At 44.2% G+C, this 27,709-nt stretch overlaps 1 protein-coding gene across 7 annotated transcripts; it reads left to right on the forward strand.

Annotated features, from left to right (window-relative positions):
* On the forward strand, positions 1-27,056 carry ZRANB1 (zinc finger RANBP2-type containing 1). Of its 7 annotated transcripts, none has more exons than XM_085554855.1 (13): positions 1-275; positions 2,245-2,399; positions 4,493-4,604; positions 7,907-8,004; positions 8,770-9,620; positions 15,424-15,611; positions 17,295-17,448; positions 17,746-17,817; positions 18,363-18,561; positions 20,484-20,604; positions 21,436-21,565; positions 24,569-24,798; positions 25,497-27,056. In XM_085554855.1, exons 5-13 carry the CDS (start codon positions 8,807-8,809, stop codon positions 25,713-25,715), a joined length of 2,127 nt encoding a protein of 708 aa, XP_085410981.1. In that variant the 5' UTR covers positions 1-275; positions 2,245-2,399; positions 4,493-4,604; positions 7,907-8,004; positions 8,770-8,806; the 3' UTR covers positions 25,716-27,056. The 7 variants fall into 7 exon arrangements, with proteins under 7 accessions (XP_085410981.1, XP_085410982.1, XP_085410983.1 ...); XM_085554856.1 differs by lacking the exon at positions 2,245-2,399 and adding an exon at positions 5,673-5,737; XM_085554857.1 differs by lacking the exon at positions 2,245-2,399 and having other exon boundaries at positions 8,722-9,620.
* Positions 27,057-27,709: the final 653 nt, after the last annotated feature.

The raw sequence follows: 27,709 nt of genomic DNA on the forward strand, positions 1-27,709 counted from the left end.
GTGCTGACGTGCGGTCCGCTGGCCGTATGGGGGTTTATTTTGCTTTGGGCCGCTCCAGCCGCCGCCATTAGAGGAGGCCGGGAGCGGGGCCAAGGGATTTACCCCCCCCCCTTCCCCTCCCCCCCCCGCGGCCGTGCCGAGTGGGAGCGCCCGCGGCCGCGGCAACCCGCCGCCTTGGGACGTACCATGTCGTGAGCGGGGGGAGCGCAACTCAGCCAGCGGGTCGGGGGGGGCGGCGCGGAGTGAAGGACGGACGGCTCCCGTGGGGCGGACAGGTAAACCCAGCTCCGGTAATGGGGGGAGGGGGCTGACCACGGGATGGGGCTCGGCTCCTATTGAGGGAGGGGGGAGGAGCGGGCCCGGGGGTCGTGGGGCTGGTGTACAAAGGCAGCACGGCCGGGCTGCTATGGTGAGCTCCTATCTGTTGTGCTGCGGTACTGGGGGCTGCTGGAGTTACCTCAGTTATTTTCTTCATATTTTGTGGTTTAATTAAGTAATTAATTAATTAAATTTATATTTTGGGGGGGTGCTGCCTGGCTCCGTGTGCTGTGTTGGAGGTCTCATATCATACCGCCTATTGCTGGCACTCGGCTGGGCGTACATCACAAACACAGCTCGTTCCTTTGAGCTGAGCCAGTGCTTGGCTTCTTCATATTATTATAAGTACAGTCAGTAGCTCTAAACCTCGACCATTTAGGGCTGTGCCTTCACACTCCCACCTTACAGCAGCTCCCACCAGGCTCAGGTACACCCCCACTGTGATATGGAGCCCCCCCCGGGTTGCCCATAGTAGGTGGTTGAAGCCTGGGCTCCTCCATGGTGGGTGCTGAGAACTTTGTGTCACAGCGGCGACATTCAGGGCTAACAATGCTGGAAAGTTGTTCTGGAATCCTTGGGGGTTCCTGTTGTGTCCTGTGGGAGAGGTTTGTGAAGGCTGGTTGTGCTTTAAGTGGTTGACCATATAGGGGGGATGCAGGTGATGATAGAAGTGTTCTTATAGTCTCTTATTTGCCTCTATCCCAAGGCCGGCTGGTGTGGTGTCTCATTGTGACTTCATATGTGAGCATCACTTCTGATTTATACCCATCACAGCATTAAAAGGCAATGATTTTGGATGCACTGCCTTGTATAGGATAGGGGTTAGGGTTGTATAGGATAGGATTATGTGGTGTAAATCTCACTGGGGGAGCAGGTGTACTATTAGGATTTTCTCAGAAGCATAATTGAAAGTATGAATTCCATTGCAGTACTGGGTAGCATAAAAGCATCAGTGGGATTCATCGTGGAAGCATGACTTAAATTGGAGACCAGCTGAACTTGGTCAAGGCAGCGTTTTAAGTCTTGTTTAGATGTGCGTGGACATATTAATTACATGTCAGTGTGTAGATTGTTTAGAGGCAGGTAAATCCGTGTTTCCATCTGTCTTTGCAAGATAGGTCCATAAATAAACTCAGTAACGTAAGCAGAAAATAGTTATTGTATAGGAAGCTTATTTTTTCACTTTAATTGCTCAATGTATGTTCAGAAACATCAGTGTAACGACTCGTTCATGTGGCATTAACCTCGGCATTAAGCTTTCTCTTTGCTCTATCGGGCTTGCACAGAGTTGAGATTAAGTAGAATTTCAGATTAATGCAGCCTTCAGCATGACGTGCAGCTACAAATGACAGCAAAGCTGTTCAACCGCTGCTGGCAGTTCTGTTAGCAATCTCCTGCCCCTTCATCCCAGCTGCCCAAACTTGAAGACTGGGTTATTTCGAGCTGTTCAAAATTGATGTCAACAAGTAATCCTCGTTTTGACTGTATGAATTAGAATCCAAGTCTCCTGGTACTAAGATGGAACAACTGCTAAGGTTAGAAAAGACCTAAAAGATCATCCAGTCCAACCGTTCACCTATTTAATAGCTCCCACTAACCCGTGTCCCTCAACACAACATCCAGCCTTTCCTTGAACACCCCCAACGTCAATTAAAGACCACAATTCTAATTCTAACACGTCAGTCGAATGCAATTTGTTCCACCTCCAAAAGGAGCTTTCATCTCCTAATGGAGATTTCAAACACTTGTAATTCAGGCTCTTTGCTTTTTCGTGGCGCTTCTTACACAGCTGACAGCGCTGCAGACTGCAGAGGGTTTGATTGATTTTTGTGCCTGTAACACTTGTCAACTTCGGGAGGCTTTAATTCATTTGCATCAGTTGCTCTCACGGATGGATTTGATTCTCATGGAACCTCTTTGGAACAGGAGGTTGCAAACAGGACTCGTCCCTTTGGTGTCTAACAGCCCAATGCTTCAGAAGAAAAACTGCATTGCTACTATTCTGAAACCACGTGGATGCACGCAATGAAATCCAGAGAAGGACCAGACTTCAGGATGGGCTCAAGAATGCGGAAACAGTTGTAGGTTGCATTTATTTAATCAAGAAATGTGAGAGGTTGATACAGTGTGTGTTAATACAGAATGGAGTTCCTGGTATGTAGCATCTTGTCTGCAAACCAGACGAGATTGCAGCTCTTTGCATCTCCTGCTATGCAGCAGGTATAATTAAGTTGGCATTTTTCCCTTTGGGTATTTGAATTTTTCCTGATATCATCTGGCCTGCTGGTTCTTAAGACAAGGATACTTTGAGGCTGAGTTGCAGATGCTGGAAGTAATGAGGGCTAGGGACAAAACAAATGGCAGGTGTGATGCCTGCTGGCTGGGGGTGGGGGGGCTGCAAGGATGAACTTGTGTCTATTTTTGAAGTGTAAATAGGACTTTCTGAAGCTGTCAGTGAGCAAAGAGCCTGCAGTTCCCCATCAGCATAGAAGCCAGCGTGCAGTGACATTTGGGTCGTGCTTACCATTGCTTTGTTACCAGATACTGAAATTTCAAGTTCTGATGCTTTGGTTTGGCATCATTTGGTTTGAGTTTTGAGTAGCCTTTATAGGAACAATAATATTTGCCCAAGGAGGCTGTGGATGCCCCATCCCTGCAGGCATTCAAGGCCAGGCTGGATGTGGCTCTGGGCAGCCTGGGCTGCTGGTTGGTGACCCTGCACACAGCAGGGGGTTGGAACTGGATGATCATCATGGTCCTTTGCAACACAGGCCATTCTGTGATTCTGTGGTTAGCTTGAGTTGCTGGTAACTTGTGTATATACACACACAGTCCTTTGCGCTGTGTTGAGCAGTGCTGTGTGCCATCACTTTGGCTTTTTTCCCCCATGACACTTTGCTGTCTAGCCAGTATCTCAGGAAGAGCCGGATGAAGCCACCATAGCTTGTATGGCTTCTTTGTGCTTGAAGTCGTACCCAGTTGCACGCACGTCTACCAAAGGCATCCTTAACTCCATCCCAAAGTGGCTCCCCATTAATGAGAGGGAAGCTGCTCAATAGCTGATGTGCAGAGCGTGTTTCCTTGTTTCATTCGCAGGCAGATGGTTTTTCTCCACCAAACGGTGAATGTCTGCATCTAGCCACGATCTAATTTATGGTCAACCACTATTAGGGAGGTCCAGGGGATAATTACTAGAACTGAATGTCAAACGTACAAATTTTAATGTAATATTCCTCGGTTGCTGGACAGGTTTAAGTGTTTTTAAGTTCTGATGTCTGACTCAGCGGTATGTTTTTATTCAGAGCGTGACATCTGGTTTTCCTCATCTTCTGCAAGGGTGGCTGAGATCTAAACAGAAACAAGCCTCGTGTTTTAGGCATCGAGTCCAAACACAGATAAACTGCGTGTTTGTGTTCGGCCTTTTTAGAAAGAAACCTTCAACTTTGGTCATCAAGAAATTAACTGAATTTCTATCACATATATTACTGTGTTTATCTGGAGTTGGTATTTGCCTTCGACTGATGATCATAGAGTTCGGATTAATTAAATTTGCTGGCTGTATTCATGTGAGTTTTCCTTTGGAGCTCATTATTTTGGGCTTGTTTGCTTGGTTTTGATTAGTGTTGTGTGGGAGATGCCGTCTATTATGTAACTGTTGATCTGCTTACTCTCGTTTTACCAAATGGTATTGGTTTCTAAGTAAGTGGTTGTATTTAGTCCCTCCTAATGTGTCGTAACATCTCATTTCAGCGGTTGTTAACTTCTAATGGTGATTAAAAAGAGAAAAACAAACCCACAAAAAAAGAGTCTGCCAACAAAATGGAAGTGTAACTCTCCCGTAATAAGAAAGCACTGAATTGTGACCCGCTGCTATTGTCCTTTATAGCTTTGTTTTCAGCAGTTAATGCTGCTTTTAGTATTTAGTCAGAGATTTAATAAGGGGGAGACGTACTTTGGTTTGAGATCAGTACAAATCAGATGGAAGCTCTGCGCTTTCTGCAGCGGGATTAACTGCAGTGGCTGAGGACACAGGGGATGGACATGAAAAACAAACATCAGGAAAAGGGAATGTTGAATCTGTTAATACATCTGTTCTGGGTGGAGGCTTCCAGCTCAGTCTATGTATAGGTAGGTCTGTGTGCTAACCAAGTCCTCTTGTATTCTTGTATTTCAGATGTCTCCTGAGATCTGTCATCTCCTGGATGTTTGACTTCATACCGCACAGAACGTTTGCAGAATTAGGTGTCATGTAACAGGAAATTATTTGGCTGACGTGAAGCTTTAAGGTGTGTTTGAGATGGTCACGCTTGTATTGGACGTGAGAATAGAATATTGAGAGCTGAATTCTGAGCACAGTGAATATCTATCTAACCAATTAGTCTTAATGATGTTTAGAAACAATACATGAATCCATCCATCCACATGGATGCGGCTTTTGATAGACTGTAACTGAAGCTTGTTATCAGAGCAGACTTTTTTTTTCAAGATGTCCTGCTTAATCACGGATCTTAATTGGCTGAGATCTGCCTTTCTTGTGATGTTTCCTTGTGAAAGATCAGGACCTTCTGGATTTTAACTGTGTGCCTCTGTAGGAGTAGATGAGAAACGGTCTGCAGGTCACACTGAAGGCTTCCAGTCTAGGATATTAGCTGCACACTTGGACTATCAGAACAGAAGAGTTTTCACGTACTAGATTACAAGCAGTTCTTCAGTTGTAAATGGAAGACTTCTTCTAGTGTATTTTGCACTGCTGCTGATGTACTTTATGGATGGTGTTGGCGTTTGCGTAGCGGTGATTTGATGTTGTTTAATAGAACCAAGGTTTGTGCTGGTTCTTATTTCACGATGCCTCTTTTAAGACAGCACTTTGTGTTTGCAGGAGCCAACAAACAGCTGTAACTCTTGGAAGTGCCTTCCAAAGCAGAGCTGTGCCTGGGGTGAGGGTGGGAGGGATAATGCCGAAAGCCTTTGGTGAACTTCTGCCTTTTTGTGTCCCAACACTTAATTGGTATCCATGTATATCAGAATGGACTTTCTGCTTTGGTAGCACAAGACCTGTTCTGATTGCCTGTGCTGCCAATAGCCCGCTTGTGTTCTGTAGTGCAATACAGATGTGTTGTAAACTAAAGCAGCCCTGGAGCAGGCAGCAGAAAAGCGTTGTGCTGCTCTTGTCCTAAGATGGTGGAGTTTTCCTTTTTGCTGATGTGTTTGAGACAACATCTTAAAGAACCGTGCTAACAACCAAAAGAAACTATACTTGAAGTACTTGTGTGAGTGTACTCAGGCTAATAGAGAAAGTGCTTCTGCATTTATGACTTTGCAGTAATTCTTTTGTTCTTTATTATAACATACAGTCGTTGCCTTCATTGCTAAGCTTCCATATTCAATGCCGATCTGATTTGGTTATCCCATTGACAAGGTCAGTCTGCTGGTTCTGTTTTGCCTTTCTTTTTTTCTATAAACTAATTTGCAGAGACTACAATAGAACCCACTGTTCATTCTTCATGCAGAAGCTTCAGTTCAGGGTAGTTGTGGAGCGCTGATTTGTTGAGCCTCATTGTGAACACATGGGAAAACTCATGCAGGAATAGCAGATAGCTGAAGGTGGAAAGAAAAACACAACAGTAAGTGGGAAAGTAAGAGAAAAATGCCACCTTAGGACGTCAACCAGAGGCAAATCTCATGTGAAAAATGATTCCTGATACATAGTCCATTTCCAAATGTATTTTCTCTAAGTGTGTGGACAGTCATTTTTCACAAGGAAGCTTTAATTGAAAATCTTACCTGTGTATGAATGAACTTCAGCCATCTAGGAAGTGTAGCTGTTGTTTGATTGGTAACCAGGAAAGAATTGGAGGCAATGATGTAAGAAAAGGAGAATATTTCCGTGTGTCAAACTATGCAGAGTTAATTGTAGGCAATTCTTCTTGAAAAGCTGTTTTTTCCTTCATACGTTAGCATGTGTTTATGTATAAACTTCACAGCAATGTTTTCCAGCTGTTAGTTAACAATTACAGCCATCAGATTGAGGCCTCCTTAGCAGACGTGCATTTAAATGCCGTATTTCATAACATATAAAGGGTACAGGCAGGGAAAGTGCAGTTTGATCTCTTGACTCACAGCCCCGTTTCTCCCCACTCTTCTCTGTGGATGGATGTGTGCTCATGCTTTTTGGACATGGAGGCATGCACATGGACCTCACAGTCACTGCTGTGCTGTTTCTCTGTGCTGTGTGATTCAGCTTCTCCTCTGAGAAGAACCTGAAATAACAAGCTGAATTGAAGGCAGGGTGGTAAAGAAGTAACTCTGAAAAAATGCAATAGTGCTCAGACTGCTCGGTGACTGGCTGGTATTCCAGTATTCCCAGCAGAGCAGATGGTTCTGGTATTCTTGGCATGGAGGTGCAGCTGAAGGTCATACCGAGATGTACAAGTAAGAGCCAACCTGTGGAAGTGCTCGTTTTCTCTTCTGTCTGTGCTGTAGGGGTTGGTATCAAAAGCTTTTGAGGCTGCAGACGCTCAGCCTTCTTAAGAGCTGCATCTGAAAACATGGAGCTTTCTGTATTGGTATTAATAGATAACACTCCTTAACGTAGCATCCATCCAAGCGACGTGAAAATCTTCAAAGAAAAGCTGACTTTAGGTTTTTAGCTCTGCTTATTCTCTAATCTCGTTGTACTCATGGAAGCTTTTCTGTAGCGCGGTGTGAACTGTGCTGTTTGGTATCATAAAGTAATATATTCTGCATCACTTTTGTGGCCAGTCCCTTCTCCCCAGTCTCACTGTCAGCACTGTTTGTTCTCAGTTGGGATTTGTTTGCAGTGGGAGGTGTAGGGTTAAGGCTTTACAGACCAGGCTAAATGAGGGGCTGTTGGCATCTGCAGTTCCCTCTATAGCTTTATCTCATGTAGTGCACCAATCCAACTTGGGGGATAGAAAGGAGGAAGATGCCTCAAAATTCACTGGCTTCTGAGGAGTAGAGAAACAGGTTGTGGCATCTCTTTTTTCCTCTCCAAGCTTCTGAAAAGTTGCTGATTAGTTGCCTTCAGTAGCGCTGACTTCATATTGTTACGATAACACCCTCCTCTTCCCACCTTATTTTATTACAGATATTGGGGCTATAGTATGATCTTATTGCTCCTTTAATTTTATGTAACTGAGTTGTTCATGTTACATAGTCATGCTGTAGTAAGAGAGGGAATAGACTGTATGCATTTCTGTTTATTCCCTATCTACCTGCTGTGCAACCTTTATCCCATTTGCCCTCAATGCAAACTGGAGGGGACTGAGATTTCTTCCTTTCCATCCTAAGCTTCATATTCCACTGAGAGTGTTTACAGACATCTTGATGTGAATTTGATGTTGCTTGGATCTGGTTCCTTAGGAGATTAACTGATCGTTTTCCTAGTGACCAGTTCTTTTAAATATTGATTTATTTATGCTAGTCTGTAGCTTAGCCTTAGCAGGCCATGACTGAGTTCAAACATGTGAATTGGGATCAGAATAGGTGTGGCATTTAATAATTAACTTTATGGTTACTCAAGTCCGGTAGGAAACCTATAATGAGTCTGTTTTCATTTTGTTTACAGGAATAGTTATCTGCTTAGTCTCATCCTTCATATTTGGCAATCCGAGGAGAGGGTCTGAGCCAGCATGAAGACAGGATCTCCTCTTCAGTAGAGAAAAAGTGAGTTGGAATTGGATTGAAACCTGGGTTGTAAAACGAAAGCACTGGATTGGCTTATCACACATAGCTTGTGCTTTACTTTTGAGCGTGGCTTTAACCTCATAGCACTGCTGTTATGAGTGTGTCAAATCAAGCCCTAGTCTTGGTTAAGCACATGTGAAATGTTGAAGTTGAAACCTATACCTTACTACTACAGAAGAACCACTTGTTTGTGTGACTGACTGTCTGATGTGCCTCTTCCTTCCAAGTCCTGTGCCTGCTGCAGTAGAGATCTCAGCCCTCGTGTTCCTTGTACTGCTGCACTCACTGCTTTATTTCAGCAGTTAACATTTATGACTTCTTTCTGCAGACTCACCGGTCTCTATCTTGGTATTCTCTGTGCTCGATGTCTGTCTATTTTATTAGTTATTATTTTAGTTGCCAGTGCTCAAAGTTAAGAAATTCCCGAAATGCATGACTAAGTTGCTTTTTCTGCATTTAGGAAGCACTCGATTATGCATTTAAGTGGCTTGAGTATTAGTCATTTGGCTCTCAAGTCCTACCCTTGTTAGACCTTCTTCTAGTGCTTCCTGCCAGCGTCTTAATAGTATGAAGGAGAAACAGATTGTCCCCTTGCCCAGCTTGACTTTCATACTTGTTGGTGCAATACACATCAGTTGGGTTACATTTTGAGGTGTTTTTTTGTTTGTTTTTTTTGTGTGTGTGTTTTCTAAACAGGGCTTGTATGCAGTTATTGTGTACTAATGATGTGTTGTGATCACTTAGCTTTCTGCCTGACGCAGTTCATTTCAAGGAGTGCACGATGACAGAGCGTGGAATTAAATGGGCTTGTGAGTATTGTACGTATGAAAACTGGCCATCTGCAATCAAATGTACCATGTGCCGTGCTCAGAGGCCTAGTGGAACAATTATCACAGAAGATCCGTTTAAAAGTGGTTCAAGCGATATTGGTCGAGACTGGGATCCTACGAGTACCGAAGGAGGGAGCAGTCCTTTGATATGTCCGGATTCCAGTGCAAGACCAAGGGTTAAATCATCTTACAGTATGGAAAGTGCAAATAAATGGTCGTGCCACATGTGCACGTACTTGAACTGGCCAAGAGCGATAAGATGTACTCAGTGCTTGTCTCAACGTAGGACCCGGAGTCCCACAGAGTCTCCTCAGTCTTCAGGGTCTGGTTCGAGACCGGTTCCTTTTTCCGTCGATCCGTGTGAGGAATATAATGACAGAAATAAACTGAACACAAGGGCTCAGCACTGGACTTGTTCTGTTTGTACATACGAAAACTGGGCAAAGGCCAGGAAATGCGTTGTGTGTGATCATCCCAGACCTAACAACATAGAAGCAATAGAACTGGCAGACACTGAAGAGGCTTCTTCAATCATAAACGAGCAAGACAGAGCTCGGTGGAGGGGAAGCTGTAGTAGTGGTAATAGCCAAAGAAGATCCCCACCTACAACCAAACGTGAGTCGGATGTGAAAATGGACTTCCAAAGAATTGAACTGGCTGGAGCTGTTGGCAGCAAGGAGGAACTTGAAGTTGACTTCAAGAAGCTAAAGCAAATAAAGAATAGGATGAAAAAGACTGACTGGCTGTTTCTAAATGCATGCGTTGGTAAGTTGTTCCTTACTACCTTACACAGTTAGTGCCTGTGGTCTGGGAGAATGAAGAATTAAGAACCAAGGTGTCATTTGGTTTGGGAACAGCTTTTGTAGATCTTTGTTTTAATTTTAAAGAGAAAGCATCAAATAGCAGTTGCTAAGAGAGGCTGTGGAATTAATGCATAAACTGAGCAGAGCTGGATGTGTTCTGTGGCTCCTTCTATATGAATTGATATCCTTGTAGCAGAATGCTGGTGTTCTGTTGTGGATAAACTACAAAACCAATCAGTGTAGTACTGTGTTAAAAGGAGAACAACATTAAGAAAGCCTTTACTGGGTATTTGTAAGCACTCTTCTTTTTGCAATGGTGAGTTATGCTGGTAGAAGCAGCAGCTGCAGCTTGGGAGTATTTGTAAACAGTGTAGAGCTCACAACAGTACAAGATGCTCTGTCAGATGTTAAAAATAACACTAAAATATGTAGCTCCAAGTAACTGCATGTGTAACACTGACCTTGAGAGTAATAATGTTGCATTGGTACAGATACTGTTGGAAGTGTTTTCATGGTCAGCCAATATAAAAATAAAATCAAATCTAAACTGGTTTTGTATCTCAGTAAAACACTTTTTCTCCCCAAAGCAGAAGCAACTAAAATGCTGTGTGACCTTTTGTTAATGATGGAATACCCAACATCAGTTGTAGGTCATTCCTGGGGCTCACCAGCACCCACCTTGTATTCTAATATTGATTCTATCAACTGTTAGGTAAACAGACCTTTTCTTTCCTGTCTGTTTCAATGTTACTAAGAAAGTATCTTGATTTTTCAAGCTTAGTCTGTGTGGAGATGATTGTGGCTAATAAATTAATGCACATTCATATTGGCTGACAATAAGCAGGACAAGGGGAAATAGTTTTAAGTTGAAAGAGGGAAGGTTTAGGTTGGATGTTAGGGGGAAGTTCTTCACTAGGAGAGTGGTTAGGCCCTGGAACAGGCTGCCCAGTGAGGTTGTGGATGCCCCGTCCTTGGAGGTGTTCAAAACCAGGTTGGACGGGGCCCTGGGCAACCTGATCTAGTAAAGGTGTATGTTTGGTGGCCCTGCCAGGCAGGGGGGTTGGAACTACATGATCCTTGAGGTCCCTTCCAACCCGGGTCATTCTGTGATTCTGTGGCAGTGGAAATAACCTTAAGAACACCATTAGAGCTCTGCAGCTTTTCTGCTGCCATCTCTGGGTGTTTTGTAGGGCAGCCGTGCCAGTTCACCTAGTAGTTTTAAATGCGGTGAGTCACATTTATGGTAGTTGTTTAGTTACCTTAGTGTGACGTGCTTAAAACAACGTCACTCTTGATGGAATGGTTTTCCCTGTAGCTCACAGATTGGGGTAAACTATTCTTTCTCTTTCTCCCCCAGTCCTGCTTGCTAACTGCTGCAAGAGAGCCTGCTTTCCATGCTCAGGTTGGGAAGGTAGCTGCTGTCACAGGCAGGTTTTGCTGTAGGATGGCTCCAGAACCAACCAGGCGTGTGTTCTGAGCTGCCTGAAGGGAAAAAAACTGAGCTTGTTTCCTAAACAAATCCAAAAATACTTAGAGCTGCCTGTAATGAATCTTGTTTTGCAGTATATCCTTAAAAGGACTGCTGGCTTGTTCCTGATATTCCTACATAGGTCTGCTTAGTTTTTTCTTGGTCAACTACTTTATCTCTCTTACGGGGCCTTTTTTGCCCTCTGTCATTCTCCTGTTCTCTGAAATGATGCCAGGTGTGTTAGCCAGGCATCCCCCAGCCCTGCTGGAAAGGAGAGTGGCTCTCTTTGGATTTGAGTGGTGTTTATAGGGCAGTGCCAAGCTGCAGGACAGAGCTGCCTCCAGCCCAGCATCCTGCAGCAGCTGCTGTGCAGCTAAACCTTGCTGTGTGTGGGTTGTCAGCCCTGGAACAAGGAGGTGAAAAGCATATGGGTGGAAACAGACTGCTGGAGGTGGGGACAGGTCATGCCTTGTGCTTTGCTTGTGTCAGCTTAGGCTCTCTTGAAGTGTCTGGGGGAAGTGTAGCATGAGTTAGTGACTAATTCAGGTGATTACCTGCTGTGCTGGCTGCAGCTAAATGTGGCAAGCAGTGCTGTGGAGTGAATGAGGGGGAAGGCCCCGCTGTGAGCTGTACAGCCTGTCCTCATTCCCCACTATGTGTACTGCTGGGAAGCATGACTTGGCATACTGCTGTGCCAGGGTACGGTGATGTAAGCGTGCCACTGGCACCTGGGGAAGGAGCTCCCTGGTGTGTTTTCATCTGCATTTTGCATATATATGTTCTAACTGGTTGTGTGTGTGCGTACACATTTATCCTTGAGTGTTAAACTCCTTGTTCCTTCTTGCTTGTAAACCTCATCTCCTGAAGTATGTCTGTTTCAGTCTCTTGACTCCTCCTTTTAAACACTCTGTGGTGTTTGATGCTAAAAGTATTTGAATAAGTAATGAAGTTAAAAATACTTGCTTAAATTTGCCTTGGAAACACCAGTTGTTATCTTTAAAATCATGTATGCTCACACTTCTCTGTTTTTAGGGCCCAAATGCCCCAGTGAGGGATTGGCCATTAAGGCAGCATGGGGTTGGCTACAGCTGGCAGGTAGGAGAGGGGATGGCAGGGATCTCTTCCAGCAGCTCCCACCTTTGTGCATGCTGTGAGGTGTTGGAAGCACAGTGTGTGGCCTGCTTGGAGATGGAGAGCTGTTCGACTGTATCATCGCTCTTTCCATGCGTTCTGGTGTTGGCTGGCATCAGGTTTGAAGTATGTGCCTTTTTGGAAGGTAATTATTGAAGCTGATACAAGTCGCAGAGCTTGAGAAACTCAAGAAAATGCACTGTATGGAGGGTTGTGTCTCAAACTGTCATTAAGAGAATGCGTTCTGCTGCTGATTGTGTGCCAGCGCTGAGGAGGGAGGTCCTGGAAACAAGGAGAGAGGAGAATGAGCAGAAGGATGTGGTTAGAGGCCCTTCAAGGCTTTTCAAACAATCCCTCTGTTTTCTTTGTATTAATCTGTGTGAAGCTCCATATGTCCCTGTGAAGGAGTCCTGCCTCTAAGAAGAGAGAATTCCTCTCTGCCTGAAAGCTTTTGCTGCCCCAAATGATGGAATATATTTGCACTCTGTGCCAGCTGGTGTTGTCCACAAAGGTACTGAGGTGAATGAAGGCAGCTGCTATAGTTTCTGTCTTGGAAGCTCTTACAGCTGTGGTTCTGAGGTCACTGAGGCCGTGCAGTTAAGGCAGTCTGGATTTAGGTCAGAGGGGAGCATGGTGGGACACAGCTCGGTGTCTGCAATATGTAATATCACACTGCCTCTCCTGGGATGCACTTTAAAGAGAAGCTGCTCTCGTTGCATTTCAGGATACATTGAGTTGTAAGGATCAGCTTGCTCTTGTGAATAATCAGAGCAAGAAGGGTGGCTCAGGGATGGCTGTGTGTACAGCATTAAGGCAAATGCCACTCTTCCTTGTGACATTTGAGCAGTATGAGGAATGCAGTGGGTGTCAGTGGGGAACAGTCCAACTGGCGTGGCACCGCATCAGGGCTCAGTTCAAAGAGTGCTTGTGTAAGCAATGGGAGCTTGTGCTTTATGAGAAGGAGCGAATTAGAACATCAGTAATTACTTCTCTGCTATTTCTTGTAAAGAATGTTTTGTTGAGCTGTATGGAAATGGTGTAATGAATTGGAGGCTATCATCCATCTGAGAGACCAAAACCCTCATAGGAAAGTGCTTCCTACTGGCATTAAGGGCTTGTTTTGCTGTGGCAGTGCAGACTTAAAGATCTGCAGCTGGTTCTGTTGAGTGTTGCATGTAGGCAGGTTTGCCCCTTGGTTTTGGGTTGAGATCAGTGCTTCCTAATTCAGATTTATCAGTCTGGTTTGGAAGCTGCTGCTTCTTCGCTTGGGGTTCAGTGCAGCCTTGGATTGCTGTGACTGGCACCTGGTGAGCTGTCAGCCATTTTCCCTGTTCTGGACAGCTGGAAAGGAGCAGGTATTGGGGTAAGAGGTTTGTAATGGCCGTAGAGCAGGCTGTGCTGCAGCAATGCTCAGGGCATTTAGATTGCAGTATTTTGGTGGAGTACTGGGCATTGGGGCACACAGCAGGTTTCCAAGAGCATCCTTCTTATAAGGAGAGGCCCCTCACAGAGTCACAGAATGACCCGGGTTGGAAGGGACCTCAAGGATCATGTAGTTCCAACCCCCCTGCCTGGCAGGGCCACCAAACATACACATTTACTAGATCAGGTCGCCCAGGGCCCCGTCCAACCTGGTCTTGAACACGCCCCTATGGGCTCTGTAGGAAAAGCACTGTGAAGCAAGCTCTGCACAGCTTGCGTGCCATGTTTATCTGTGGGGACTGTGTTACAGCATAGCTAGTAATCTCATGGAACAGCTTGCTTGGATTGGCGCTAAAAAAGAGCTGCTGCAGCTTTTTCCCTTTATTCTATAGTCACTTGGCTGACTGGATGGAAGAACGGAGCACAGCCAGACTTGGTGCTTGCGCATCACCACTCCTCCACAGACATCAGTGCCAGCTTGAGGTGGCATATAGGACACGACACTGTTCTTCTGTTCAAGCGCTGCCAACCTATAACACATTTACAATCCTTCCTCCCCCTAACCCTCCCCTTTTTTAAAACAAGGCCTAGAAAGCATATATCGTTTGCCAGTTTGATATGTGTCTTGATGGCTTGCCTAAATCTCATCAGTGAGATTAGAAACGTGCTCTTTAAATGAAAACTGGGACTTCTTGGAAGGCCGAATATTGCAGGACTTGAGAGTGCACTGCAAGTACTGGCAGTGCTGTGCCCAGCACACGTTGCTGGTTGGGATCCTTATTGCTGCTCACAGCAGTTAGTGCTTGAAACATTGCACAGCCCCCAATGGCTGCCTCCCAGCATTGCTTCTTGCTAGCATTTTCTTTGCTCCTCTATTATTACAGATGGCTTTAAGGTTACTTTTCTCTTTCTTCCATTTGTGCTTTGTAAAAGAAAACAGTGTAAGCTATCTAAAAGATCTTCACAAGTTTCAAAGTCACTTGGAATGCAGCGTGTTGAATTGGAACTGGTATCGTTAAATATAACACCACCACACCTTGATGTTGTATCCTGCTCATTGCAGCCAAGGAATTCATTCTGCATGAATGGTCCTGATGTGAAGTGTGGTCCAGCACTTAAGTTTCGTGGGGACTGTGAAAGGTAGTAGGGATTTTGCACCCATCTCACTATAGAAACCTGAGCAACACAGAGCTGATGCACCGTGTGTGGTTTCTCTTTAGTTCTTTACTATAAGAGTAAATATAACGGAATGATAGATAAGTAGGTTCAGTCAGTAACAGAGTGAGCTGAAGATAAATTGTATCCTCTTCCAGCACTGTTCTAACCCATACTTATTTGAACAGCACTTCAGTGAAACTATTTCTTACGCCTGGTCCTGTGTTTTGAAGATAAGAAGGGAAAGTATAGTAAAGGAGGCTCTGTAGTATCAATGAATGAGTTTTGGTCAGTGCTGTTCAACAAGTAAGTATGTTACGTGGGGTGTTTCCTAGCAGAAGGGTCCTTAGCACCTCTTGGTAGCTGGCTTTCAGTCTGCCACACCTTCCAGCTATTCTGGGTAGTGGAAATAGTCCAAGAGGTAAGTGTGAGTATGGTTCTGTTCTTGTTTAAAACAGAATCACTCAAATGTTTGTTGGTGTGCAATGATCATGTTAGATACATACTGAGAAGCTGTATAAGTTAAAGTAGTTTTCTCTACAGCAGTCTAATTGCTGTCTAAAATGAAGTATTTCATTCTTTTCTTCAGGAGTTGTAGAAGGTGACTTAGCTGCTGTTGAAGCCTACAAGTCATCAGGAGGAGATATTGCCCGCCAGCTGAGTGCTGATGAAGTGCGCCTGCTAAATCGCCCGTCTGCTTTCGATGTGGGGTACACGCTTGTACATCTGGCAATACGCTTCCAGAGACAAGACATGCTGGCAATTCTGCTTACAGAGGTGAGCTGCTTTTGGCTGTTGCACAGACTGAATAGGAACCTTATGTAACCGCGCCATTGTTTGCAGCCAGTGACATGTAACTTCATTTGCTGGTTGACACTGACATTGTTAGAATGTATGAACTGCTGCATTGCGCCTTTCTGCAGTTGTGGCTTCTCCCTAAGAGGTGAGTTGACTGTAAGGCTGTATGTATGTGGTGGTCCTGAGCATGTTGGGGTTTTCCTATTAAATCATGCAGCCCTGGCAAAAGTTCTGACCTCACTGGTGGTGGAAGTGAGCTATTGTGGGGCTTCCTGTGCTTTGGGTGGGGGAGAGGAAATGCCCCGAGGGCAGAACAGCGAGCTCAGTGACAGCTTAGTTTTGTCAGGGCTTTGTTAACGAATACATCTACCTGGCAATGGTTTGCCCTTTCCTTTCTTCCCTGAGATTCCTGGGAGCTTCTAGGAGAAAAGCAAATCCCTTGCTTTGCAATATAGTGACGTTTTCCCACTCTTCCCTGATGCATAGACTCGTTTACACAGGGATATGATTTAGTGTAGGGTTTTTGGAGTTAGGGTACTGGTTAGGTTGTGGTTGGACTTGATGATCTTCAAGGTCTTTTCCAACCTGGGTAATTCTATGATCCTATGATTGGTTCCTCTATCCCCGTGCTCTTACACAGTTCATTTTCTCCTGTGTTTTTGTGTGTAGCGCATCACTTCTGGTAATCCTTCCCTCTTAGAAGGCCCACAGCTATCTTCGTTATCTTTTCTGTCATCTCAGAGTTGTTTTCTTGCTTGATGAGAGCAGTTTTTATTCTGTCTCTGCCTCCATTCTGCCTCCCTAATTTGGTGCTTGCTGCAATTTTGAAGCACGCATTCTTGAGGAGAGTGGCCTGCCTGCGAAGTGCGTGAGGCTGATGGAATGCGTGGGGTTGAGTAATTAAACAGAGCAGATGAAGCAAGACAAATGGAGCAGAAGTCTTGAGAAGGATGCGTGCTTCTATATGGCTAATAGCAGTGCTTGCTGTGTGGCTCATAGTTATCTGTGCAAATGGAGTTAAACCTTATCTTTAAAAAGCTGACTTGTTGAAATGCTGCCTGTTTCAGTTGCTAGAAATAGTTACTCAATGTAGCATTTGTGGAAGTATTTAGTTGCGTTTGAGCTGTGTATGTCCTCTTTTGCTAGGATATTAACAAGTGAAAATGTGTCGTACAAAGCTTTGTTTAAATATCCAGTCATCCCAATGTTGTTTGCTGTACATCACTGAATGAGCTCCTTCTGCCACCAATTAGAATACAGAGAAATATGAGTGTCTTACATTAATAGCTTTTGGGAAATTTCTCTGTAGGATACCGTTGTGTGATGGTAATGAGGTTTAATGCAAAGCGCAGGCTGGGCTCATGTATCAATTTTGAGCAATATTTCTCTCTGTTACTTTTTTGCCTCCGTTTTCCTGCTGGAAGTGGTTGTCTGTTAATTCATTGCTATGATTTAAAACAGATTTTAACCAGGTTTATTATCAGCTTCGTGCTAAATGAGAGATACTAATCATTGTATGTGACTGTGTTCCATCTTTCAGAGCACCAATACTTACACTTTCATTGCATCACTTCCTAACAAAATACTTCCTACTGATAGTTATCGCTGTTAAGCCTCAATACTTAATTGGAAACTGAGTGCAGTAACTGTGTTGCATTGCAGGTATCACAACATGCAGCAAAGTGCATTCCTGCCATGGTGTGTCCAGAGGTCACGGAACAAATTCGTCGTGAAATTGCTGCATCTCTTCATCAGCGGAAAGGAGACTTTGCTTGCTATTTCCTGACTGACCTTGTAACGTTTACGTTACCTGCAGGTAGTTATACAGCTCTTATTGCTGCTTCATCTTACCTTTACTTTTCTGGTTAATTCTTGTCTGCTACTTGAGAACTGCTGCTTTGGGCTCTATATGTTGACTTTCTGGGAGCAGTAGTGTCCACATAGGCTTTATTTTTGTGCTTTATTTCTTCAGTAATTTATGTTAGACCAAGTAGTTGAATTTGCAAACTAATTCTTGGTTTTGCACACTTCAGTATATTCTCTTAAATAGCAGCTGGTAATGTCTCTTTTTAAGGCAATAAGTGATTTTCACACTGTCTTCCTATTTCTTCAGATATTGAAGACTTACCACCCACAGTCCAAGAAAAGCTATTTGATGAAGTGCTTGATAGAGATGTTCAGAAAGGTAAACGCTCCTGGCTGCTGTCTCCCCTTACTTGTCATTAATGAATATTTATCTCAGTAAATACATTTTAAAATGGAGATTTGTGTGCATATGCAGCTTTGTTGCCTGAAGTTGTGTTTTAAATATAGATTAGATAATTTTGAGTTAAAATTACAGGGTGGAGATTAACATTTCCATTTTATTCAAGGGGAATGGAGTCTTAGGAATTATATTCATCTTTGGATTGAAGTTTTCTGGGTATTTTTAAAGCTTTACAGCTCGAGTCACAAGCTCTTCACAGAAAGCCTTACAATTTTTCTGCTCCAATAGTGATCCTAAAGTAATTGATGCAATTTTTCTTTAAGGCTTGTGTACGTTTTTCTTTCTTGACAGTATATGGCCCAAGGAAGCGAGTGCCTTTAGCTGCTGTACTTCACCTCTACTTGTAGTGTGATGAAAAAGCAGCTTTGTTCATGCAAATAGATGGATGAGGTCATGCTATTAACATGCTGTTCAGTTTGAGGCTTCAAATGCGAATTCAGTTTCAAGCCATCCTCTTGTTACAGAGCTCGAAGAGGAATCTCCTATTATTAACTGGTCACTGGAATTGGGTACGCGCTTGGACAGCAGATTGTATGCACTTTGGAATCGGACTGCAGGGGACTGCCTGCTCGATTCGGTCCTGCAAGCCACGTGGGGCATTTATGACAAGGATTCAGTGCTGCGGAAAGCTCTTCACGACAGTTTACATGACTGCTCACATTGGTGAGTTAGTTCCTATGGCACCCTTAAAGATTAGCTTTCCATGTAGCACCACCGTAGTTGTATTTAAAAAAGCAACAAAGCAAAACCGAACAACATAAACACAACTGCCTGGATCCAGAATGTTGAGTCAGTGTGATTCACATGGTAATCTATTCTAGCTTCTTTCAAATGCAAAGCACTGGAAAGTTGGGCATCCTGTCCTTAGTGATTGCAGTCATCACCAAACAGCACATAAAGTGAAATACTCGATGCTGTGTGCTTCTCTGGAGTGTGCTGACCACAGTTAGAACTGAGATTTCTCTGTACATACAGTGTAAATCATGCACATGCTCCATCTTCCTGTTATTGGGGAATAGTTTGCAGGAGACTGTTAGAAAATAGCTGTCTGCTAAAGCAATGGCAGTAAAGCACTGACACTTTGCTAGTGCTGTCACTTGGCTGTGGAAATAATTTATCTTCCTGAGTTAACGTTTGCTGTTTTACACTGGCTGCCCTCTTTAATCCAGTACTGTGCTTTGCCACTGTTGGAAGAAAAATATTTGTAGTCAGAACCCAACTGGTCTTTGCCAGCTCTCAAGTGTGCAGTGGGACTAAAGCAGGATATTGATAAAGGCTAACGTAAGACACGGGAGATTAGATTTCATATGTTCTTGTCATCAAGGACAAGAGAAACTCTGTCAGCTGGCAGAGTAGGGATGAAGCCTGTCCCCTTTCTCAGGGCACAAAGGCTAATTTTGGGGGTATTTGTAAGAAGATTTTGTGATTGCTGCCCCCAGCTACATGTTGTTTTGAGTTAGTATCTAGAGCTGCATTCAGTAATGTGCTTCTCAAGCTGTTTTCCCTAGATCCTGCCTCCCAAATAGCTCTGTCACTACTTGAGAGTTGTTTATAGTGGAATGCACATATCAACCATGTAGGAATGTCCCTGGCATCACAAGCAGTTCCTCTAAGGCCAGAACAGCAACTTGTGATAGATCAGGTTTTGTTCTTTATGGTAACAAGACAAAGCATGGTATCTAAACACACGCTGCAGACAACTGAGTTTTAAACCAATCTTTCACACTGTGAATGCTAACTTCTGTTGGCTGTTGTGTCAAACATAATGCTCGTTGTTTAGAATATACTAGATCTGGTTAATCTTCCTAGATGGTGTTCTGTGCTGAAGCTGGATTCTCCCCTGAATTTACTTAGTGGTGCTTTCAATGAGGACCAGTGTAAATCAGATTGAAATATAATATATGCACCCTCATAGCTGTTTAAATGCTGTTGCCTGCTTTTAATCTACGTAATGCTATTTGCTGGTTGGTTGCTAGAGAAGTTAGTACTGGTTTTAGGACAGACCTCTGCAGAGCTATATCCTTAATAGGACACAATCTGCCTCTGAGTGGAAGTTCTTGAGGAATCAGCTGGTGTTTTTGTGGTAACATGTCAGACTGAGTCATAATTCCTTTCCAAAAGTCCAGATCGAGGTTCTGAGACCTCATAGATAAATTCTGTTGTGACCAAATCATTCAGCACATCCCATATGTGCTATATTGTGTGGGGAAGATCCAGTTAACTTCAAAATTCTTGGGCTGGGACATGTAGCAGATAGGAAGCGCTGCTGCTGTCACTTGCTTTAATGGTAGTTGCTGAAGGAATAGGCTCCTAACTGCAATCACTAATCTCAACTCAGCTTGTATCTACTACAAGGTGTTTGCTGTTGGTATTGTGATCTCAAGTGATTTCTTATATGAGGATTGGCAAAGTAGAGTCTCATGCCAATCTAAAAATATGTATTATTTCCTTATGGATGCTCCTTTTTTTTCTCTCCCATTCATTACACAGTTGGGATAATGGATTACAAGGGCTGCTACCAGGCACACAGCGGCCTTTACCTTTCTCTTTCTCTCTTCCCTCCTCCCCTACCCCCAATATTTTAGGTTCTATACACGCTGGAAAGAATGGGAATCTTGGTATTCCCAAAGCTTTGGTTTACATTTCTCACTGCGAGAGGAACAGTGGCAGGAAGATTGGGCATTCATACTCTCTCTCGCAAGCCAGGTAAGAGAAATTCTTCATAAGCTTTTGCTGTTTGAAAGGGTTTGATCTTTCTGAAGTGAAATTACCACAACTCAGACTGTTCTTGAGGAATGAGATTTTTTGTTACAAAGAAAAACATTCCTCTTAAGCTACCATTATTATTGAGTGGGTTCTTCCTGGCAAGTGAATTTATAAAGGTAATTGTTGAACTTGCCATTAAAACAGTATAGTGTGGGGAAAATCTTGGTTCCATTGGTATCAAAGCACAGTCTGTAAAGTAATACATGATTGCTTAATGCTCTGCCTCCTAGACCCTGCACTGCACACCTCCTAGAACACAGCCCTACATCTCCAAGTTACACTGGTGGAACCTTGGCAAACTGATACTTTGAAATGAGGTTGATGTTTTGCTGTGCTTCCAACTACAGGAATATTTTTAGCTCCCCTTTTAAATGACATACATGGTATTTGTAGCTGTTTTCCAGCCATTTGTTTTGGACGTGCTCTTTTCCTGTCAGCAGAACGCACTTACCTTAAGCTTTCCCCAGATGAGGGAATTATTTGAGGCTAAATATTCTGTGGTCCTTCACGTCTAACTGAACAATGAGATGTGTTGGACTGAACTTGGAAGACAGGACAAAGAATTATTACAAACAGATTAAGTTCTTTTGCACACTGAAGTGGTTTTGCTTATCTCCAACTGATAGGCAACAGTCTTACACTCCTTCATTTCTATTCTAGACAGCCCTTAAAAGCATTTTCTGCCTCACTTATTAGGAGAATAACTTTCAAATTCCAAAGTAGAGAGAATAAGTTCTCTTTCAAATGCTGTCTGCATTGTCTTTGTTTCAGCCTGGAGCAAGTTTGGAGCAGACACACATTTTTGTACTTGCACATATTCTTAGAAGACCAATTATAGTTTATGGAGTAAAATATTATAAGAGTTTCCGAGGAGAAACGTTAGGATATACCCGCTTTCAAGGTAAGCCTGTATTTTTTCAAGTTCAGTCTTAACTAACGTTCAGCTATTAATACTAATAGTTCAAGGAGTGACACCAACTACTACATAGATGGAAAGGGGTGGAGTTGTGTTGTAGGTAAACTCTTCTGCTGTTAAAGAGAACAGAAGAAACCACTCAAAGCTTCCAATTCTTCAGTGTATGGTGGGCACGCTGCCTATAACCACAGTTTCAAAACAAACCATTTTTGCCTCCATTCAATGTGCTCTCAGCCTGTAATTTATCTGAAACGTTCTGCTTAGCAAAAGCTTTCCCAAAGTTGTATGGTTCCTATTGCTGTAAGGCACGGGCTTCATAAATGGCATTTGAAACTCAGTCTGTCTGTGCTATTAGTGGCTGTGAATGTTTGTTTTAACTTGAATTGCACTTAGCATTGCCTGCAGGAGACTTCACAGCAGCGTACTTGATAAACGTGGGGAGAAGTGGGCAGCACAAGGCAGGTGGATTGAAGCAGCCCTAACAGAGGTGAAGAGGAATCGTCCTCAAAGCCAGCGCGTGTGAGGGAAGGTAGAGAAATGTAAAGCAGGGAGGAGAATGACCATGTTCTTTTAGCACTTAAAGAAGTGGCTGCTTGCTTGAATGTATGAAGCTGGAAAAGGAGCTCTTTACACGTGCTCTACTGGCAGTCTGTTGTGTGAGCTGTAAGATTAGGTAACTTGGTTACACGTGATTACCAAATATTGGTCAACTGATAAGGCCAATCATCTTCTGCAAAGGGAAATTCCATGATAAGGTTGAAAGGCGATTCTTAAATTCTCTGTGATGCTGCAGGGTGTTAAATGGCTGAAACCTAAGTGTGATGTAAATATTGGCCTGCTTCTCAGCTAGTGCTGTGGCTTTGTGTAGCTGGGTTGGATTCTCTGGGCAAACAGCCTAGCCATCTTTAAGATAAACCTAATGGGTTCTGTGCTGCTTAGGTGTGTGTAGATTCCTTAAGAATTCCTTCTATTTTAGAAGTCAAGTGTTTTTGGGTGACTCACTGACACTTCAGCATTTCCCTGTTGGCAGGAAAGGGGATTGGAAGCATCATGCTCAGCAATAAACATAACAGGCTTGGAAAGAAGTGGTCAGTCCAGCCCTGCAGCTGTGTGACAGGGTGTCAGGGCATTCCTTCAGCCCATGGTTCATCTTCCTGGCTCGTGAATCTCTGCCTGACTCCTACCCAGCATTATTTATACCTGTGTGTGTTGTTTGTTTGTTTAGAGCCTAGTAGAGAACTTCCTGAGCCTGCTCTAGATCCTGCTCTTTATAAGCAAAAATGAACTTGGGCAGTGACAAAACATCTTGCCCAAGGAATGGGGGAGTACTTCAGAGAGCATAAAATCTGCTGCTCTTTGTAGCTGTGTGTTTCATTTCAGATGATGGAAGTACAGGCTGGGAAAGAGCAGCTATTCATACACAGACACCATCCTTTGGGGTTTCAGTTGCTTCTGACTTAAAGGCTGAGTGGCTGCCAAATGTTTTTTGTTCTGTAATTGGGCATTAAGGCAAGCAGGTGTGAGACCTAAACGAGCTGAAATGGTTGATCCAGGAGGTACCCAGGTGCACGGGACAGCCTCTTGTTAAACATGTGCTTCCAGGAATGCAGGCAGGCTGATGTTAATGGGCGGTGAGCTTCAGCAGGTGAACTCGGGACTCCCGTGTCAAATTACCTGCAGTCACTTCTTGCCCTGTCCAGCTGCATTTTTGTGGTTAATGTCTGCTAATTAAATGCTGGCAGCACAGCTGAGACCAAGTGGCTGCACAGCCCTCACATGCAGAGCAACATGGGCCAGCAAGACGTGTCTCGTGTGAGTGGTACAAGACTGTTCAGTGCCTGTGAGCTCTGCCTGGCACGTGTTCCCTTCTCAGAAGCTTTGAGCCACGCTCAGAGCTCTGTGACTCAGTAATTGCCCCTTGGTCTGTGTTTAAGATCACATTGACCAAAAAAAGAAAAAGGAAGGGTCCTTCCTTGCCCAAATGTTAGTGCTTCACCCGTCCTCAGGTTCACACTTAGCGCTTGTTCTGCATCTTTTGGGTTGAGCAGGGAATTGTAGCAGGGCTTTGTTATAAAGCAGGGAGTGGGAGGAACATAGAGCTGAGATATTCCAAAGGATTTCTCCTCAAATCTAGATTCTATAATCGAGTTGTGACTCTCATCTGTGAGCTGTTCCAGTTCTTTCTGATCTCGTTTTTCTTTCCAATTTAAGAATGCAGGTTGTGGGAGAAGGCCAAATACTGAGAGCTTGTTAGTTCTTTGTAGAAAAGATGAGTTTTAAGCTTAAATAAAAACCCCCTTAAGCTTATCTTAAGCTTAGCTAAAGCCCCCCCTGCCTCACATTGCCACGTTACCGCTGCCCTGCAGTGCCCATGGATGCTGGAGGAGGAACCAAGTGCCTTGTTTTGCTGCAGCGTCTGTCCCCAACTCGCTGGCAGCAGCTGTACTATGAAAGGTTGCTATGCTACATGTGCACTTAAGTTTATGCACGGCTATTTTTAAGCTGTCACAAGGTAAGGGCTGCTTCAGCCCAAGTTGTCTCACAGCAATACACACCAAAGGCTTAGTTCTCTTCCTAGAAAAGGGTTCTGCTCTTGTTGTTGAGACTCGCTGTTCCCCAAACAAATTACTCTCCTTATTGCTAAAAATGGAAGGGAGGTAAAACTGCTTATTCCCTTTGGATCCTGTGCTGTCAGTGCTTTCTCTTCTTTCTCCTTTCTCCATATGTGAGCAAAGTGGTGTCAGGTTCTGGTGGTTGGTCCTGCTGCTTTTGGAGCCTCCATGCGCATAATTGATGCGGGTTAATTTATTTAGATGATGTTGATGAGAGGTCGAGTTGTCTCTGGAATGGGCCGCGTGCTTAGATGCTGAATAATGCTTAACACAGAACGTTCTTTTAATAATAGGCTTTTGCAAGCAGATGGCAGGATTCTTGTCCTGGTAAAAATAGACACTTAACTGGCTCATCCTTTATTCCCTGTTGCTGTAGGTGTGTATTTGCCTTTGTTATGGGAACAGAGTTTTTGTTGGAAAAGTCCTATTGCTCTGGGCTACACGAGGGGCCATTTCTCTGCTCTGGTTGCCATGGAGAACGATGGATATGGCAATCGAGGTGCTGGTGCTAACTTGAACACTGACGATGACGTTACTGTTACATTTCTACCCTTGGTGGATAGCGAGAGGAAATTATTGCACATTCACTTCCTTTCTGCTCAAGAGGTAAGAAATGACCCAGGAGCTGCCAGCCTTTTTCACAGCTCCTTCTGACTTGTGGCCTCAGCATCCGTGTTCCTGCAGCTCAGAGAGTGGTCAGGAATAGGCCGTTGGGGTGTATTAATGCTGCTCCCCTCCTCATCACCTGAGGTGGTTCTCAGGTGTGTTTTTTTCCATCTATTTGGTGTTTATTTGTAGGTCTGTAAGTTGAATGTAAATAACTGTGCAGGGTACAGGTGTACCTTGGGAGGACCAGCAAATAAACAGTCTGACACTAATGCCAGGCTGAATGTTTTTGTTATGGATGCAGCATAATTATTGGCCAGTATTTACAGCATGGTCTGAGTGAAATGCAGCTTTACTTCTTTAATAACTATGATAGTGACAAGGAGCCACTAGAATTAACTGTGTATGTGGGGGAAGGCCCACAGTGCTCATCTAGTTCCAACCCCCTGCTGTGTGCAGGGTCACCAACCAGCAGCCCAGGCTGCCCAGAGCCACATCCAGCCTGGCCTTGAATGCCTGCAGGGATGGGGCATCCACAGCCTCCTTGGGCAACCTGTGAACAGTGTGTCACCACCTGTGGGTGAAAAACTTCCTCCTCATATCCAACCTGAACCTCCCATGTCCCAGTTTAAAACCATTCCCCCTTGTCCTGCTGCTACCCACCTCATTCTCAATCTGTTCTTTCTCCCCTCCCAAAGATAGGTAACGAGGAGCAGCAAGAAAAGCTGCTTCGGGAGTGGCTGGACTGCTGTGTGACGGAAGGAGGGGTCCTGGTGGCCATGCAGAAGAGCTCTCGCAGGCGCAACCATCCTCTGGTCACCCAGATGGTGGAGAAGTGGCTCGATCGCTACCGACAGATCCGCCCTTGTACGTCCCTTTCTGATGGCGAGGAAGATGAGGATGATGATGATGAATGATGGGTGAATTTGGAATAGCAAATGACCAGCGCGTAGTGTCTGACCTGGAGTTAGAGTTGTGCTATAGCTGTTTGTTGTGGAACAACCTAATTCTAGAAGAAACATGCTGCAAAGGGGATTGTTCTAACCAGCATGGGGAGAGTCTAGAAGCTCATCTGCTGCATGGAGAGCGCTCAATGGGCCGGACTACAGTTTGTATAAAACAAAAGAGAAACAGAACACCTAATTTTATTATCGAGACAGGAAAAAACAAAAACCAACAACCCCACAAAAAACAAAACACTTTTTCTTTCTGATTGTAAATCTGTCTATAAATGTACCGCATGTGGTTGTGTAAGAGATTGTGTAATAGGAGAAGCATACCAGCATCTTAATGATTGCAAAGAAGTTTTTCAGTTAAGGGCACTTACAAAGCACACGTTAGACGGATCTCTCTTCCCTTTGAGATTCTTTTGCAGTAGAGCCTGGCATCCTCCATCCTCCATCACCTGCTATTGATACTCTGGCAGGTTCCTGTGAAAGGCCCTTCCATGTGAAAGCTCAGCAGTGCCCATGTAAGGCAGTGAGGTTTCTCTTTTTCTTTGCACAAAATACCCACAGCAAGTCGTAAGCAAACCCACGTTCATTTTACTTCTATTTCAGTTACTGCTGTGCCCACCAATAAAACCTGAACTCTATGGAACAAACTGGAAGAGAAGCTGAATTTTTCATGGAGTGAAATGATTTGTTTTCCTGAACAAGTCTTTTTGCTTTTGGGTTTGTTTTTTCCCCCTTTCCCCCCCCTTCCTTTCCTAGTTAGATTCCTTTCATTATACTTAAGGATATTTATTCCGAGCTGTGACCTGAAGTATCGGGATTTGATTCCAGTACGTAAATGCTAAATGGGATTGTGTGAAACCTGAGAACTCGAGATGTGACGGGGAGCTTTGCGCTGTCACAGCTCCCTTCTTGCTGTGACACAAACGACACGTCGTTCCATCATTTATTCCTTCGTCAACTTAAAACGTTGCTGCCAATGGAAAAGCATCTGTGTGAAGGGTCGGTCGGTCGGTCAGCCTAGCGAGGATCCACTCAGCAGTTCTGATTAAAAACAAGAAGCGTCTGTGCTGCAGTTGTTATTCGAAGCACCGTGTTATGTATCTCTCGGTCTGTAACCCTGGGAATTCCTTGCATGTCGATTGATGTGGCCATACTTTAAACTTATGTAAGTTCCTAAGATTGTTAAGCTCAGAGTATTATTCTCCAGTAGCGATTTAATTCTCTTTGATGACTGTAGCCGTGTAACCTGCGATGGTTGAAGCTGATCTATGAACACTAAAGGTTGATGCTGGTTTTTACACATGCAGTGAGTGCAATTCAGGTGTTCTTGAAAAGCACTTTGGATGGCGTGGAGGTTCCATAAGGAATTTAGCAGTAGATGCAATTGTTTGAATTAGGGTTTGGCAAGAAGCCCCATAGCACATACTGTTACATAGAGGAGAGCTGGGGAACCCCTGAGGAATTTGCTGCTTGTTTTATTTTCCCTTCCAAATGCTGCTTGAAATGCGCACAGCTCCATCTACGTGGTGATGGCGCCGACAGTGCAGACAGAACCAGGTGCTGCATTGATGGAGCAGTTTTCCCATCAGATCCCACTGAGGTTCCTTAGGAAACACCTTCACATGGTTATTGGTTTTGGCCATTCAGGCTCCTCTGGTTGGTGCATGAGCAAAGCAGCAGCTGGAAGAGTGTGGGTTTAACTGCAGTGTGTGAATGATTGGCCTGAACTGACAGGGAGCTGCTGATACCGAAGAGGTTTTTGGCCCCGTTTTGAGTTTGCTTTCTAAGTTGGTTTTATTTTAATTCTTTTTCTTGCAGCGAAGCCCTTTTACCCCTCGTCTCATTGATGGCCATAGTTGGGCTGTCAGGGAGCTGCAGGCAGCGTGTGCTGGGATGAGAGCTGTGCAGTGTCCTGAGCACCCTTCCCTGTGCCCCCTGCCCCTTATGTTCACAGT

Source organism: Coturnix japonica, chromosome 8 (genome assembly GCF_054131305.1).
Source record: "Coturnix japonica strain WE chromosome 8, WE-NBRP24, whole genome shotgun sequence".
Taxonomy (NCBI): Eukaryota; Metazoa; Chordata; class Aves; order Galliformes; family Phasianidae; genus Coturnix; species Coturnix japonica.